Genomic DNA, 18,957 nt, shown 5'->3' on the forward strand with positions numbered 1-18,957 from the left:
AAGTAAAACGAGCCGCTAGTTATTGGTGTTTTGTCCTTGATAATATGTACCCATTTAAATGACGGTTGTCGTGTCGTGCTTAGAAGGATCAGGTTAGCCTGGTTGCTTTCTTTTTCTTGTAAACTAGCATGAAACTTAAAAAAAATTCGTTAAATTTGGCGCGGGGATTTGATTTGGTGAATGGCCGATTTTTGAAATTTTGGCAGTAACATAATCGTGTCTTAAACTATACTAGTTTCTGAAAATTTATCCGGAAAGATTGAGCAAAGTTTAATGTTTGCATGTTTGATCGAAAAACAGTCAACCAATGAAAAGATACATGGATACACCAAAACTACAGTCTACTTCTAACTGAGCTTTACTTTCTGATAACTGTTCACGAAGAACACTGACGTTTTGATAGGTCACCATTTAGAAAGTCATTTCACTAAATTTCAAGTAAAAAACTAGACTAGAATCTTCTTCTAACTGAGCTTTACTTTCTGATAACTGTTCACGAAGAACACTGACGTTTTGATAGGTCACCATTTAGAACGCCTTTTCACTAACTTTCAAGTAAAAAACTAGACTAGAATCTTCTTCTAACTGAGCTTTACTTTCTGATAACTGTTCACGAAGAACACTGACGTTTTGATAGGTCACCATTTAGAAAGCCTTTTCACTAACTTTCAAGTAAAAAAACTAGACTAGAATCTACTTCTAACTGAACTTTACTTTCTGATAACTGTTCACGAAGAACACTGACGTTTTGATAGGTCACCATTTAGAAAGCCTTTTCGCTAAATTTCAAGTAAAAAACTAGACTAGAATCTTTTTCTAACTGAGCTTTACTTTCTGATAACTGTTCACGAAGAACACTGACGTTTTGATAGGTCACCATTTAGAAAGCCTTTTCACTAACTTTAAAGTAAAAAAACTAGACTAGAATCTACTTCTAACTGAACTTTACTTTCTGATAACTGTTCACGAAGAACACTGACGTTTTTTAGGTCACCATTTAGAAAGCCTTTTCACTAAATTTCAAGTAAAAAAACTAGACTAGAATCTTCTTCTAAACTGAGCTTTACTTTCTGATAAACTGTTCACGGAACACTGACGTTTTAATAGGTCACCATTTAGAAAGCCTTTTCACTAAATTTCAAAGTAAAAAAACTAGAGAATCTACTTCTAACTGAGCTTTACTTTCTGAACTGTTCACGAAGAACACTGACGTTTTGATAGGTCACCATTTAGAAAGCCTTTTCACTAAATTTCAAGTAAAAAACTAGACTAGAATCTTCTTCTAACTGAGCTTTACTTTCTGATAACTGTTCATGAGGAACATGACGCTTTTGATAGGTCACCATTTAGAAAGCCTTTTCACTAAATTTCAAGTAAAAACTAGACTAGAATCTACTTCTAACTGAACTTTACTTTGATAACTGTTCATGAGAACACTGACGTTTTTGAAGGTCACCATTAGAAAGCCTTTTTCAACTAAATTTCAAGTAAAAAACTAGACTAGAATCTACTTCTAACTGAACTTTACTTTCTGATAACTGTTCACGAGGAACACTGACGCTTTGATAGATCACCATTTAGAAAGCCTTTTCACTAAATTTCAAGTAAAAAACTAGACTAGAATCTACTTCTAACTGACATTACTTTCTGATAACTGTTCACGAGGAACCCGGCGCTTTGATAGATCACCATTTAGAAAGCCTTTTCACTAAATTTCAAGTAAAAAACTAGACTAGAATCTACTTCTAACTGAGCATTACTTTCTGATGATTTTTGATGACGCTTTGATAGGTCACCATTTAGAAAGCCTTTTCACTAAATTCAAGTAAAAAACTAGACTAAATCTTTTCTAATGAGCATTACTTTCTGATAACTGTTCAGAGAACACTGACGCTTTGATAGGTCACCATTTAGAAAGCCTTTTCACTAAATTTCAAGTAAAAAACTAGACTCGAATCTACTTCAACTGGCATTACTTCTGATAACTGTTCACGAGGAACACTGGGTTTGATAGGTCACCATTTAGAAAGCCTTTTCACTAAATTTCAAGTAAAAAACTAGACTAGAATCTACTTCTAACTGAGCATTACTTTCTGATAACTGTTCACGAGGAACACTGGCGCTTTGATAGGTCACCATTTAGAAAGCCTTTTCACTAAATTTCAAGTAAAAAACTAGACTAGAATCTTCTTCTAACTGAGCTTTACTTTCTGATAACTGTTCACGAGGAACACTGACGTTTTAATAGGTCACCATTTAGAAAGCCTTTTCACTAAATTTCAAGTAAAAAACTAGACTAGAATCTACTTCTAACTGAGCTTTACTTTCTGATAACTGTTCACGAAGAACACTGACGTTTTGATAGGTCACCATTTAGAAAGCCTTTTCACTAAATTTCAAGTAAAAAACTAGACTAGAATCTTCTTCTAACTGAGCTTTACTTTCTGATAACTGTTCACGAGGAACACTGACGTTTTGATAGGTCACCATTTAGAAAGCCTTTTCACTAAATTTCAAGTAAAAAACTAGACTAGAATCTACTTCTAACTGAACTTTACTTTCTGATAACTGTTCATGAGGAACACTGACGCTTTGATAGATCACCATTTAGAAAGCCTTTTCACTAAATTTCAAGTAAAAAACTAGACTAGAATCTACTTCTAACTGAGCATTACTTTCTGATAACTGTTCACGAGGAACACTGGCGCTTTGATAGATCACCATTTAGAAAGCCTTTTCACTAAATTTCAAGTAAAAAACTAGACTAGAATCTACTTCTAACTGAGCATTACTTTCTGATGATTTTTGATGACGCTTTGATAGGTCACCATTTAGAAAGCCTTTTCACTAAATTTCAAGTAAAAAACTAGACTAGAATCTTCTTCTAACTGAACTTTACTTTCTGATAACTGTTCATGAGGAACACTGACGCTTTGATAGGTCACCATTTAGAAAGCCTTTTCACTAAATTTCAAGTAAAAAACTAGACTAGAATCTACTTCTAACTGAGCATTACTTTCTGATAACTGTTCACGAGGAACACTGGCGCTTTGATAGGTCACCATTTAGAAAGCCTTTTCACTAAATTTCAAGTAAAAAACTAGACTAGAATCTACTTCTAACTGAGCATTACTTTCTGATAAACTGTTCACGAGGAACACTGGCGCTTTGATAGGTCACCATTTAGAAAGCCTTTTCACTAAATTTCAAGTAAAAAACTAGACTAGAATCTACTTCTAACTGAGCATTTACTTTCTGATAACTGTTCACGAAGAAACACTGACGTTTTGCTTTGATAGGTCACCATTTAGAAAGCCTTTTCACTAAATTTCAAGTAAAAAACTAGACTAGAATCTACTTCTAACTGAGCATTACTTTCTGATAACTGTTCACGAGGAACACTGGCGCTTTGATAGGTCACCATTTAGAAAGCCTTTTCACTAAATTTCAAGTAAAAAACTAGACTAGAATCTACTTCTAACTGAGCTTTACTTTCTGATAACTGTTCACGAAGAACACTGACGTTTTGATAGGTCACCATTTAGAAAGCCTTTTCACTAAATTTCAAGTAAAAAACTAGACTAGAATCTACTTCTAACTGAGCTTTACTTTCTGATAACTGTTCACGAGGAACACTGGCGCTTTGATAGGTCCCATTTTTAGAAAGCCTTTTCACTAAATTTCAAGTAATAAAACTAGACTAGAATCTACTTCTAACTGAGCATTACTTTCTGATAACTGTTCACGAGGAACACTGGCGCTTTGATAGGTCACCATTTAGAAAGCCTTTTCACTAAATTTCAAGTAAAAAACTAGACTAGAATCTACTTCTAACTGAGCTTTACTTTCTGATAACTGTTCATGAGGAACACTGACGCTTTGATAGGTCACCATTTAGAAAGCCTTTTCACTAACTTTCAAGTAAAAAACTAGACTAGAATCTACTTCTGGCTGAACTTTACTTTCTGATAACTGTTCAGGAGGAACACACTGACGCTTTGATTGGTCACCATTTAGAAAGCCTTTTCACTAACTTTCAAGTAAAAAACTAGACTAGAATCTACTTCTAACTGAACTTTACTTTCTGATAACTGTTCAGGAGGAACACGCTGACGCTTTGATAGGTCACCATTTAGAAAGCCTTTTCACTAAATTTCAAGTAAAAAACTAGACTAGAATCTACTTCTAACTGAGCATTACTTTCTGATGATTTTTGATGACGCTTTGATAGGTCACCATTTAGAAAGCCTTTTCACTAAATTTCAAGTAAAAAACTAGACTAGAATCTTCTTCTAACTGAACTTTACTTTCTGATAACTGTTCATGAGGAACACTGACGCTTTGATAGGTCACCATTTAGAAAGCCTTTTCACTAAATTTCAAGTAAAAAACTAGAATAGAATCTACTTCTAACTGAATTTACTTTCTGTTCATGAGGAACACTGACGCTTTGATAGGTCACCATTTAGAAAGCCTTTTCACTAAATTTCAAGTAAAAAACTAGACTAGAATCTACTTCTAACTGAACTTTACTTTCTGATAACTGTTCACGAGGAACACACTGACGCTTTGATAGGTCACCATTTAGAAAGCCTTTTCACTAAATTTCAAGTAAAAAACTAGACTAGAATCTTCTTCTAACTGAACTTTGCTTTTAGACGATTTTTGATGACGCTGAGTTCAGTGAAGGGGGGGGGGAGAGTTTGTACTTTTACGGTGTGACGGGATTGGCCCTTTTTTAGTACGGTATTACGGGATTTGACGAAAAAAGAGACGGGAAAACGGTATTTTAAAATCAGACGGTGACGGGATTTAGGTACATTTTTGCCCTGTACAAGCCGGTGTGACGGTGTTATTATTTTTTCAATTTTCGGGATTCCAGGATTCAGCAAAAATTTTGACGGGAAAACGGTATTTCGAACCCCTACAAACCCCCCCCCCCCAGTGAAGTAGACTAGGAGCATTTGACGAGGTCGCCATTTTGAAAAAGAATGTTTAAAATCCAAATAACAAAAAAACTACTCGGAATTGAAAGATATAATCAAAAATGAGAAACAAACATCAATAACAGATTTGCATTTCCCTTATTCTCAAATAAAAACATTGCTTCATACTGTTTTTATATTCCAAAAACAACTAAAATTTGGCGGACTGTTTTACAGTCCGCCTAAGCAAAAGCATATTACCATATACTACCGGGTCACTTAATTGCGCCATCCAGTCTATCAAAAAGCTTTAAGTGGACCCCGGGCTAGTAAAAAGCACAATCGGAGATGAAAAAACGAATCATTAACAGTTCATTCATATAAATCCATAACACTGATTTATCATTGTTTAACCAACGGATTAGAGTTTTAATTATAACCATTGCATTCATTTACGTTCAAAAAGTAGTAGTCTGATTATTGAACAAACCTTTATTGATTGGCTTCAGAGCTAGTTACACCCTTGTCTCATTTGTTAACCATATGATTTTTTTGGGGATAAAGACACTCCCTTCTCACAGACCCGGTAGAATCTTTTCAGCCAGTGAAGGTAGAAATGACAGACTGAAACTTTAATATATAGAGTATATGAAATATTATAAACTTCAGTACCTTATCGGCCTTCGCCCTTTTTCCGCCAGCCCTTATAGGCGCTATTTTTAGGCTCTAGGCGTAATAAGGGCCGGTGTAAAAAGGGCCAAAATTTTGCAAATTTTACTTAAAAGTGGCGTTAATCTTTGACCATTTTTCTCTGCTTAAAAGATTTTGGGTATGATTCGAAGATAAAAAAATATCCATTCTTTTACTCCATATCTAAAGCTTCGTTAAAATCAGTGATTTTCAATAGAATTTTCAACAATTTACTACTGAAATATGATGTCTTGATGTAACATGAAGCATAAATAGCCATTCTAGCAGATTTGTTATTTACTGCCTTAATTGGCGTAAGCCCAAAATCAGGCTGAGGCGTAGTAAGGGAAGGCGTTAAATTAGGTCCGGCGTAAAAAGGGCCGATAAGGTATATAAAGACATGTTTTGGAAATCCTCTCCCCAATAGTCACTCTTTCACTAAGATTTATTTTCTCTAAGAATCGGTTTTCGGAGGTCAGGTCCATAAATATACGACCCTGCCAATGTCCCGTGTCAGTAAATTATGATCAAAATGTCCGGTGTCTGTCATGTGTAAGATAATTTTTGTATAAATACCGAAAGTTTTCAAACGTTTCTAAGATTGGCAAAAATATCGTCCCCGGTAGAAAATTCCTCTAATTTTTGTCCCCAATAAATAATCAAATAAACCAATCCTCGCCTCAAATTATTTACTATTTTCCCCACTGATTTTTCTGACTTTATCCTCACTCTGACCAATCTTGCTCCACATCCGTGTCAATTCAATGTGAAAAAGCTTGTGAATTAAAATTGATGAGTAAACAAACGATACCACTCTTATTCAACTAGCCATAACTGTCATTAAAGTGCCACCGCAGTAAGACGAACACATAGAGTTGAATTTGCTTTCAAAAGGAATGCTATTAGCCCTACAGTATTTTTTGACTTCTCATCTGATCTGAGACAAAATTCAGTCTTCAAATGCTAACAAATGTGTCAAGGGAGTGATTTACAGTTATAGTTTCAAAAGTAAAGCCCATTTTGTTTTGGCGTCTACTTAGAGTGACATCCTTGCCTTGCCTTATACGCTTTTTTTATAAGAACAATTTTATAAAAATACAATGCTGAAATTTGACCAAAACCTAAGAACAAATTAAGAACAGTCTTTACTACAGTGCAAATTAAACAATAACCTGTATCTACCCTAATCCTTCAGCAGTTTTGAATTTATCTGAAATCTTTATTTAAACCCACTATAGTGTATTTAATTTCAAACTTTTTTCGTGCGATGTTTCCTTTTTTCACGCCTAAGGTTTAATTATTTGCAGAGTTCGATAGCCGACTACGTTATCTGGCTTGTTAGCTACCAGCCCTTTTACTATGGACATTATTAATAAAGCTCACTAAATGACTGGACGTACGCGAATGAATTTGCTAAACCTCGTAACAGATAGGGATTCTCCTGCATTGGAAAGGATGTGAAAAGTGTCAAAAACAGTTTAGTTTGAAAGCGAAAGCGAAAGCGAAAGCGGCTGTGTTCTAATGCCTGTGTTTGTGATTAAAGTTTGATTTTGGTGCGTTTGATGTGAACCTAAGCAGATCCTCTTACAGAACCGCATTCTTTAGAGCGAATACGTGTCATTCGCAAAGTAATGAGGATCTGCTTGGAGATTAGAATTTACTTAAGATTTTTAAAAATCGTGAAAGTTTTTTTCACTTAAATTAGTTTCATAGTAAACCTATATCCCTAGATGTAGTCTATTGTACTTTATTTGAAGGGTGAAACGTTCCAAATTTTTGGGATGATTTGGCTTGAATATTTTGGGAAAATGATTGTTAGAGACGTGATAATATAAACTGGAGTCGTTTATAATGCGTGGTAATACAGTAGTATAGGCGTTATATGATAATACGATTATTGTTACGGGATTTAGTTTCCCTCCATTACTTTAGGCTTTATTTCTACAATGTCTGAATTAGTCGTCTAGCTTGCTAGACTAATGATAATATTGAGCTGTTTGTTCTTACCTTACATATTCGTTGTAGCCCACCACATAAACCCTCTGGTCTGAGCACTCAAAGGATCCTACAGACAAATATTGAAGAACAAATATTTTTTTCCATATTATCATTAAAATCAAAGAGGTTTTTCTAAAACACATTGAAAATCATTGGAAGAAGTTCACGCAAAATTGAAATTATTTCTCTTTTTGTCTTTGAAAAGAAGTTTAATTTGAATTCACATTGGTGGGCGATGTTCAGTAGAAAAAGGACCCAGCGAAGGTCTTCAAATTAAAATGAAATTAATATTAATTATTGAAGATGTCCGAAACATGTTGGGAAAAATCAAATTATTGAAGATATAAATATAATTAGATTTTCTACTTCTTTCGATTATACTTTTTCCCAATTTGCAACAAAATTCGATTTAGTTTATAAACAAAAAAGAACGGCTTGATTCACATGGGGCTTTTTCCTCCGAGAAAAGCCTAGCTAATTATGAATTTAGATTATATGTTACAGAAAACAGTGTACAAGAAAAACAAAAGTTGAATTATGATAGTACTTTAAGTTTCATCTTTATCGAATCAAAATGTAAGAAATTGGATACTCAATGCCCGGGGGTGGGGTACTTAGGCAAATGAAAGGCACGGTATGTGCCACCCTTAAGGGTACCTTTTTTGGATTTCCAAAGTCCTGCTAAGGGTCGGAAAAATCAGAAATCAAATTTCAGTCCCACTATAAGTGTCGGAGAAATAGGAAAATTTTAACTTTTTACCCCCGGAAAGATCGAAATTCGGTCAAAATTGCGTGGTCAAATTTGTCCCAATAAGGGTCGTAAAATTCACAAAATTGTCCTTTGTTTTCTCCTTTTTAGTACCGGTAAGGGTCCGAGGGTCGAAAGTCGGGCGACACCCCCCGTCACCTTGCAACCCTGGTACCCCCTCCCCCAGGACTCAATGAAATAACCTCCAAACATCTAGTGTCAACCATAATGAAATACATATCGAACGTCAAATAAAAATGAAGATTCCAAAACAACTGATTCTGAGCAGCTCATCAAATTATTTCAAAGATCTATATTTTTTATACTTTAGAAATTAAAACTATGTTTTTCTGGGAGATAAAAATCTCTTAATTTCACAGCACCATGGCCAAAACCTTTGAAACTAATGAAATAGCAAACAAAAATACTGTATAAAAACATTTTTTTATTTACAAAATTATTTCTCTTAGGGAAAATGAATATACCTTTCTTTCCATCTAGCCTTAAGTTTTTGATTCGCCAGATTGATAAATTTAGTTGGATATTCGGTTTGTGTAAACCGCAGGTTACAGGTCACAGGTTACAGGTCAACAAAGTGCAGACTGGAAAAAAGATATTAAGATCATAACATATACATAACATAACATCAATACATAACGCATTAAATTACAAAAAAGTAATATATGTTATTTAGATATTTTAAAATGACAATTGAATAGAATAACAACTAGTGACACTTACTTACAAAAATAATGACAAAATCATAAAATATGATGCCTAACTAGCAAAGACAAAAGCACGAAAAATATTTATTATACAGAATGTGATGTTGATAGTGTGAATGGATATAAAGGTCATAAAACGGCACCAATCAGAAGCTTGTGAGGTCCCTAAGAGAGTGGTTTTAGAAGGATGAAACTAATTAATCATTCAATTGTTATTTTAATGACTTAATGACAATTTTTGACAAAAATATTGACAGAATCAAAAAATATCGTGACTTACAAGAGAAAAATACCAAAAATATTTAGCATACCGAATGTGATGATAACAATATGGCTGGATATAAAATTACACCAATCAGAAGCTCGTGAGTTCTCTGAGAAGGTAGTTTTAGAGCGATGTGTTTTATTATATGTAACCATCATATAACATTACAAACATTACAATATGTAATATACCTGTTATACGTATAATATGGTTTCAAATATTTTCTGGTATGCGTTATAAACGGCGCAAACTGCGAAAGATCGATAAATGCACATGGTTAAATTTTGATGTTTGAAATGGTTTTATATGGATGAAATTGCTTGAGAATTATGTTTTTGATAACTCTTTGTGTTTTCCAAACATTTTCCTCTGCAATGACATTCATTAGAGTCAACCTGTCATCACTGACCTGTAACCTGTAACCTGTGACCTGTAACCTGCGGTTTACACAAACCGTTGGATATTCGTATCTCCGTTATTGTAAGCATTCTCTTTCTCCATGAGAATCAGATTGTTTGATTCCACCAACATTGCCAGAAAATCATTTCTCGTCCATCCTTCCAACCTTTTCAACTTTTGCAGGTGGAAAATACATTTTACCGTCTTTCTCAGCGAATATAGCAACAGTTATGGATGTTTCTTCTTCACCCGTATTATTGTTCTTTTGTTCCTTCGCAACAGGTGTTTGTAAAACTCTTTTGTAATATTCACTCATTCTTTGTTCTTTTGTTTTCTTGTTAACTACATCGAGCTCGTTAAGCAAGCCATCTAGATGTTCAACCGATCTCTGGCGTTCATTCTCGCCTGTCGGCACTTGTCGGGCTTTTTAATTTCCCCTCGTCATTAGTGTCCAGACCTGCTTCAAAAGGTTGGATATCAGTTTTTGGTGTTAGGACAGGGACTGCATAATGAGGATCAGAGCATGTGAATTCAGGTATTTTTGTTTGAAGGTTGTTCCGTCGAGGAATTTTGCCGCTAGAAAAAGTTCGTACCACTTCAATTTCTTTGATGACGTCATTTCTGCGTTTGATCTCGTCTGTCTTCGGACGAGCTGCAATTTTGACGTTCTGGTATGAATTTCTTTCACGGCTAGATAGAAATCAACCAACATCAACCAAGATGAAATCAAATGTTCATGATAGAATGAAGCCTTAAAATTTACCCTGCATATGACGGATTGAATCTAGCGCTTTCTTTGTTTTCACGGCACGAAGTATATCAATTTTTCGAGATCTGGCGATGGATTTCTGGCGTTTGTGTGAAAACCACTTGGGTTACGCAATTTGGATGAGAAATAATTGGTTCCATTTTCCATCGAATAGTTTCAACCCTACCCCCCTATGGGGCTTTAAACTCAAAATTTTCATCCTGTATTTTTTCTCGGAATTCACTTTCGTGATGATGTTATCTATGATTCATACAATTCCATGATTCACGGTATCGGGCGGTAATATCTATTCTATTTAGCATTTTTTAAATAAAGATATCAACTGACAACAGGGAAATAATTTGGGTTTTAAATGTCCTAAATTTATCGAAGTTTGTCGGAATTATAAGGCTTTTTCTGAGAAAAAAATGAAACTAAAAGTAAATTTCGATTCTAAAATATTTCATTTACCAAAAATTAGACAATTCATTTTACATACAGTACACAAAAAAATAAGAATCATCAAAAAATAGATTTCAATTTGTTTACCTAGACAATTATCAGAAGTATGAACTAAATATTACCAAAAAATATGACGAAAAAATGTATGAATGCGCGACATTAAAAAACATAGCCTGGATGTCCAGACTTTTTTATTTATGATGTTTCTGGCTTACAGCCTGGTCTTTCTAAAGCAATTTGCATTCCAATATTAATAGGCAGCACGTGCCAAGGATACTTTGTCAAATCAATTATCGCGCACAGCTAAAAATTTGCCAACCCTGGGTTTACAAGTACCTAGGTAGGTAGACCAAACTGTAAGGAAAAACATCAAAATAAGGGAGATAAATTAAAGCTTGGATATCCAGGCTATAAAATACAAAGCAAGAAGTACAAAATATACTATCACAAAATACATAAGTTAAATCCAGAACAAAATATTATAGAAAATTATCAAGAATATCATACCAAAGAAACCCATAATTAATTACACCTAATTACTGTATTATGAATGGACCTCAGCTCATCAACGTTTTTGGGAAGACACCTAACTTGACATAATCGGCAACCACCTGAAAGAAAACAAGATTTGATTGAATTAAAATAAAACAGCCGTAATGATGGCTGCAAACTCCGGTAATTGTCATTTTTGAATAGCGAACCATTATGTTAACCTCTTTATCGTGGTCAGCCTTTCTTAATATATCTAACATAGAATTTAAAAGCGTAAACCAAATCGGGAAATCAAACCAGAAAGATAGGGAAATCAAACCGGAAAGATCGGGAAATCGAACCCGACTATTGCGATTAATGGGATTTACGCACAATTACAAATGAAAAACACTGATTTTAAGAAACTCCTTAACCGGAGTTTAAAAAGGCCAACATAAGATCCGGTAAAAATAGGTAAAATAGGGTGTGATATGATAATACGATAGTTGTTATGGGATAATTTCTGTTTGTATTGACTACGATTTGCCCATTCCGTTAATTCTAGCTTATTCTCCATACTGTGTCTAAATTAGTCGTTCGGCATGCTAGACCTGATTTCATTCAAACTAGTGGAACTCACTAAGAAACGAGATGAAAAATCCCGGTTTTTAGTGAAGTGCTCGCTACTTAAGGAATCGCCTTCACAGATTTGCTTCCATAATGGATTAACTTAGAAAAAACTCTCTACAACTTACCGCTCTTAGTTCGTCGACCTTCAGTTCTGGTTTTGTGTATTCGAATCCTAATTTGGTAATTTTGGTGCCATTGATGTGGGTGTGGTTATTATAAAGTAATTCCTAAAGCAAAAAGTAATTATGTTTTTTTTTTACAAGAACGTCTAAAATATTTGAAGTTTAATTTATTCTTTACTTATTGAGTTTTAAGACTAAAATTTTCTTTAAAATGAATACTTTTGTACCATTTTCTTAAGAAATTTTCTTTCGGAAATTGCCTCCCCAGTTTGCCCGACTTTTTTTCGACCCACCACGCTACTGCTGAACACCTCTATTTATTTCCCTTATACCTTCTCTTTGTTTGCTGAACAGAGAGGTAAGGTGGTAAAAAGTTATTTGTAAAAGGATCTTGAAGTCTGTCTCGAAATAATTTGCAGCTGGAGAAAAAAATGGCTGTAACTTTTGATAGAATTCGAATCAAGTTGCGGTTTTGTGCTCGTTAAAAAGATATTCGTGAGTGGAATATTATCAAGTAAAAAAATTGAGAAAAAAAAGGAAAATGAAAATGAAAAATGAAGAAGAAAAAAATCAACTTCTTGTAGAAATGTGGTATAATTATCATTTTCACAGGAGTGACTCTTCAATCTTAGATCATTATCACTGTCAAAAAATTTTTCAAAAATATTCATTCAATCAAAAGATATCAAACAAAATTTATTGCTGGTTGACTCTATAAAGTAGTAAAAAACGACAAAAAAAACAAAAACAAGTGATACTTTTATGGACCTACCTGGTTATGCATTTAACACATATATAATTGATATCTACGTGAGAATGAACGTTAAACAATCATTCAGAACACAAATAGTGACGATTTATTAAAATTAGTCGTTTGTTTCTTATAAAAAAAACGTTTAGAAACCAAAATTTCATGCTCTTGAAATATTCTTTCATATTCAAGTCAAGACTTCGTGAGCATAAAAAAGCATCTATCTCATCAAAAAATTGAGTAATTTGGCTAAGAACATTGATGTATGCTTGTTAATAGTGATTCTTATAGATAAAGATGCGTTTTTTGAACTGAAAAGTTTTTTTACAAAAATCTGCTTGACCCATCTTTTACCTACTTTCATGCAAAAAATCAGAAAAAAACAACGATCCAATATTTCACAAAGTCCAAAAAACCCTTTTTTTAGCCGTTTTTTGGCCCAAATTTGCCCATAAACATTTTTTTTCGAAAATCGGGCTCAGTCACATTCGAGGGTTTATAGTTATGCATCTTTGTGCAAAAAATCATAAAGAATGAAAGAGCCAATCTCGAGAAAAGCTAATACCTAGGTAATTGATAATGTGCTTATAAAAAAATATCGAATTTGGCCAGTTTTTCTATAAAAACACGCCAAGCAACCAAAATTTCATGTCTAAACAAACATATGCTTCAAAAGTAAGCCCTCGTGAGCAAAAAAAACATCTATCTCATAAAAAAATTGAGTAATTTGACTAAGAACATTAATGTAGGCTTATTAATAGTGATTCTTATAGATAAACATGCGTTTTTTGAGCCAACAAATCTTTTTGCAAAAATCTCCCTGAGCCATCTTTTACCTATGATGGTACCCCACTTCCATGCAAAAAATCAGAAAAAATCAATGATCCAATTTTTCACAAAGTCCAAAAAACCCACTTTTTAGCCGTTTTTTGGCCCAAATTTGCCCTAAAACATTTTTTTTTTCGAAAATTGGGCTCCGTCACATTCGAGGGTTTATAGTTATGCATCTTTGTGCAAAAAGTCTTAAAGAATGAAAGAGCCAATCTCGAGAAAAGCTAATACCTAAGTAATTGATAATGTGCTTATAAAAAAATATTGAACTTGGCCAGTTTTTCTATAAAAACACGCCAAGCAACCAAAATTTCATGTCTAAACACACATATTCTTCAAATGTAAGCCCTCACGAGCAAAAAAACATCTATCTCATAAAGAAATTGAGTAATTTGACTAAGAACATTGATGTATGCTTATTAATAGTGATTCTTATAGATAAACATGCGTTTTTCAAGCCAAATAAATTTTTTTGCAAAAATCTGCTTTAGCCATCTTTTACCTATGATGGTACCCTACTTTCATGCAAAAAATCAAAAAAATTTAATGATCCAATTTTTCACAAAGTCCAAAAAACCCGTTTTTTAGCCGTTTTTTGGCCCAAATTCGGCCAAAAAATTTTTTTTTAGAAAATCGGGCTCCGTCACATTTTGGCCACCACCGTTTTGCACCTTTGTACCAAAAATCAAATGATTCCTATGATTCAATCTCGAGAAAAGCTGGTAACGAACGGACGGACGGACAGAGGTGAATTTATAGGACCTTCACCCCACCGGGGTAGGTCCAAAAACTGCCTTTTGTCGATCAACTAGCAATAAACTTTGTTTGATATCTTTTGATTAAATGAATATTTTTGAAAATTTTTTTCACAGTGATGATGATCTAAGATTGAAGAGTCACTCCTGTGAAAATGATAATTATACCACATTTCTACAAGAAGTTGATTTTTTTCTTCTTCATTTTTCATTTTCATTTTCCTTTTTTTTCTCGATTTTTTTACTTGATAATATTCCACTCACGAATATCTTTTTAACGAGCACAAAACCGCAACTTGATTCGAATTCTATCAAAAGTTACAGCCATTTTTTTCTCCAGCTGCAAATTATTTCGAGACAGACTTTAAGTGAATTGACACTGAAAAAGCCTTCGGCTCAAAAAATCTCTTTCTATCATAAATCCATATCAAAACGCTTAATCATAGAGCTTCATAAATCATAGTTTCCTATTTCCAAAATACCGTTTTTATCACATACAAATTTCCCTAAGGACATAAAAAAGCCTCGTAATGAAGATAATAAACAATGCTTCCAAGTTGATCATAATGATGATGTAATTAAGAATCTTTTACAGTATTTTTCAATCTTCAGTATGAGTCGGCTAAGGTTTAAACCAAAAATTTACAGCCTTAAGAAAAGGGTCGCCCTAAACTGCGGTAGCAAATTTACTAATTTTATTTATTTCAAACTTCACAGGTCGATAGAGGATGGAGATAGCTATGCTGCCAACTTCTTGATCAAACAAGGAGCAGACGTGAAGGCAATCACTAGCGACAAGAACGAAACAACATTACACTTAGCTGCTTCCTTTCAGTACGGTTCGATTTTTTTACTTGATTAGATGACTGAAGAGAGCATTGAAGACCTAATATACACTGGCTCATTGAGACAGGGGTGTATTAGTATTACCTAGTATTACCACTTAGAAAAGGGAAATTGGGATAGGTAACCTATTACCTAATATACACTCAACCTGCTTATCCTTAGTTAGGGATCGCTTTTTGTATTGTGTAACCACCACTCTTCATTAGTACACCCCTGTATCAGTCCTTCATAAGTACACCCACTTTTTGAGATCTCAAATCAAACCTGAGGAAATTTTACACCCGGTGGATTTTAAGACTTCACTGGCTTATTGAGACAGGGGTTATTAGTATTACCTATTCCTTTTCTAAAGTGAGGCGTAGAGCCTAGGAAAGAACAAATACATACCTTAAAAGAAGGGATATGTTAGCAAAGAAGGAAGGAGAAGGGTTTTAAAAGGGAGTGTTAAGCGACCGTAGTACAGTGGTAGAGCATCCGGCTACGGTTCGCAAGGTTGTGGGTTCAACCCCCAGCAGGGTCATACCAAAGATTCTCAAATTGGTACTTGACGCCCCTCTGCTTGATGCTCAGTAATTAAGAGAAGGATCAAGGGTAAGTGGAGAGATCCAGGGAGAAAGAGTGGCGCCCTCCCCTACCTTCGGGTAGATAGCTATCGAAAGAGGAGCAGACTTACTACTTATAATGTAATCTTATGGACCATGAATCTTAATGATTTTTTTTATTTTATCCCCAGACCAATTTCAGTGCGTGCAGGTTCAGGCAAAATAGCCAGTAGAGAAGATATGGCTGGCGTTTGTCGATTGTTACTTGATTACGGTGTCAATATCAACAGCGTGGATGTCAGTGGAAAGTAAGTGTGCTTTTATTTACAACAGAAACTATATCATGCTCCACTGGAACTGTTTTATCTCTTTTTCAAAAAGCAACAAAATGAGCAATATTATTTCGGCAATATGTATGACGCCCCAGGACAATTTACTGGTCAGTTTTTTTTGCGTTTGAATTTGTGGCGTTAGGCGAAATGTCTTTTAATAGCTTTACTTAATAGTGTTATTACGTCGATTCTGGATTTGAATCTGCGACTTCGGAAAGCTGGGGTTCTAAGAATAGTAGTCAGTACACGTGAGTTATCATAAGATATTCTTTATATTTTTCAAGATAATAATAATTGTCGCTTACGAACAAACCAGAGTCACTGCGAATTGTCTAATTTCAATTAAGGTACAGAGTCCAATATTAATTATTATCAATTCTGATAAATCCCAGTTATTAACAGTTCAATGTTTCTTTAAATTTTAGTTCAACTACTTCAGTAATGTTAAAAGCTTTACTCTTGCACCGACTCAACAATTCACGTCCATTGTCCTAGCGCTTAGCTTTTATATGGAACGTCTTACGCTTCCTTGTAGTAAGTCGGGATCCGAGTTTATCAATAATGTAATGGTTTATCGTGGTTGATTGAAGTCTTCTGAATTTGTCGATTGATGTAGAATTTGACGTTATTCATTATTAATGTCATGTGCTTTTAGGTTAGGATGTTTGTTCAGTTCTGACGTATATGCTCTAACTGGCGTGCACTTAGAGATGTGTTTTCGAAGCTTGTCTTTTGGTGTTGACTTCGAGTGATTGGTGTTTAGCCACAAATTGTGAAATATGTGGTTTTGGACATGCTGGTATTTGCGTCATAAGTTTGGTTGTTTATTTAGGAAGAGTAAGAGTTTCAGTCACGAATTCTAGGTTTGATCGTTCTGTAAGTATCTGAAATTTAGCTCATTATCAATAGCCTCATTTACAAAGGCTGGGATAAATTTCATTGGTAAAGTGAAGCTAAACACTTCACTTTGTATGTCAAAATTTCCCTTCTCAGTCAACTCTGCAAAACATTTGATCCATGTCCATAATCGCCAGTGAAATCACTACTAACTTACTACCGCGCTTGTATACTATACTCAGCGATTTCATGTATTTGCAGTTAATTGAGGACGGTAGATTAACTGAAGCGATTTGGAATTACCTGCAGTTCTGAGACGCAAAACCGAGAACGGTAAAAGTGCTAATTTACCGTCGTCCTCAGTTGGTCAGAATCTAGTCAATTAGAACCTTACCGTGTCCGTTGCAGAAAAACACATATACATAAACTCGGTCTTATCTTTTGTAGAACGGCCATACATAGATCGATCGAATCAAAAATGGAAGATGTGCTTTCAGTTCTTTTGGCTGACAAAAAGTAAGTACTATATCTTTTCACCTCCGTTTACCTTTTCACTGTGTTTTGTATTAATTCTTCCTTTTTGAAATTCTTAGATCAAAAACGATGACGGACGGATTAAAATTGTTTCTCTGCTTTGTCTTTTTGCCCGTTTTAAGGGGTAGATTAAAGTATATAAAGTCGGTGTAAAAGGATTTTAGACAATGGCAATTTTAGTCAAAAACTTTTTTTGGTTACTGCAATCGGGTTCAAATTTATCACTGATCAAATGCATAGATTTATAAAGCCGAAAGGACTAGATATCGTGCTTTTGCTGAAAAGTGTGCCGAGATTAGGTGGGAAATCCTACCTAAGTCACGTGACATTACGATATAATTTCAGCGCTTGACCAATCAGAACCTTCGTGGGTTTTCGAAAACAAAAGCAGCAATAATTTTTGCGATATTTACTTTTTTGCTTAGAAGAGCTTAAGCACGACATCTAGCCCTTGGGGCTTTATAAATCTATGGTCAAATGATGTTGAAATATCACTAATCTGTGTGTGTCAATTCAATGGCCTCACACAGCTGAACTTATTTGACTAGAACCTAATCCCCCTTCATCATATGAATTGGTACAGGCTAGCAGTAGATCCATGTTTCGTTGGTCGTCGAGAACTCACATGATTAGTACAGGCTAGCAGATTGTTCATTGGTCTTCAGGAACAAGCGTTAAAACGATAGAATAGATCGGTGCTGGACTAATTACCCCTAAAAATACGAAGAGAAACCGAAAATAGGTTGGAAAAACAAGTTTATTGAGAATGATTTTAGATTTTTATAAATTTATTCAAAGAAAATAATAATAGTGAGTGATATGACAAGAAAAATAATATACAATATATAAAGCAATCGTATCAATATGCAAAGAAACAAACAAAGAAACTTTGTTTTGACATTCTAAACTCACTGAGGTACCATCAAAAGACAAAGCCACTAGCAGGGATCAGGCAATATTCATACAATTTGAAGCTCATGCTCTTAATATTGGAGGCTACTTAAATATACAACAGCAAGGTGGCCAAAACTTTTGAGTTTTTTGGGCGGATAAGATGCTGTTAGTTTCAAAAGTCCTTTCCACCTTTGGCTGATGGCATATTTAATTAGTCGATCAATAATATAAGCATAAGGTCCAAAGGACATGAATAGTTCTGTTTCCCTGCTAGTTTCTTTTACTTAATTTTTTCGTTCCTTTCTTCACATTTCGATACAATTGCTTTTGAAAACTTTGATTTTAGTAGAATCTTTCAAAAAAGTCATTCAATAATGTATACCACATGGTACGACGTGGTTTCTGATTTTGCCGTGCAGATTCGACCGTATCTTTGTTGGATGATGATGACC

At 34.4% G+C, this 18,957-nt stretch overlaps 2 protein-coding genes across 2 annotated transcripts in view; both read right to left on the reverse strand.

Moving 5' to 3' along the window:
• Positions 1-10,943: 10,943 nt before the first annotated feature.
• The window catches only part of LOC136801874 (dTDP-glucose 4,6-dehydratase-like), a 28,258-nt gene continuing 20,244 nt past the window's right edge, over positions 10,944-18,957 (reverse strand). The window contains exons 12-13 of the mRNA XM_067058537.1: positions 12,187-12,288; positions 10,944-11,571 (exon numbers count right to left, since the gene is read on the reverse strand). Of these exons, the coding sequence (XP_066914638.1) occupies positions 11,518-11,571; positions 12,187-12,288 (156 nt within the window). The 3' untranslated portion in view covers positions 10,944-11,517. The remainder of the gene's footprint in view (positions 11,572-12,186; positions 12,289-18,957) is intronic.
• The window catches only part of LOC136801962 (uncharacterized), a 5,224-nt gene continuing 4,585 nt past the window's right edge, over positions 18,319-18,957 (reverse strand). The window contains exon 3 of the mRNA XM_067058660.1: positions 18,319-18,324. Coding sequence (XP_066914761.1) covers positions 18,319-18,324 — 6 coding nt within the window. The remainder of the gene's footprint in view (positions 18,325-18,957) is intronic.

This window comes from Clytia hemisphaerica, unplaced genomic scaffold, assembly GCF_902728285.1.
Source record: "Clytia hemisphaerica strain Z4C2 unplaced genomic scaffold, Clytia hemisphaerica genome assembly, whole genome shotgun sequence".
NCBI classification, from domain to species: domain Eukaryota; kingdom Metazoa; phylum Cnidaria; class Hydrozoa; order Leptothecata; family Clytiidae; genus Clytia; species Clytia hemisphaerica.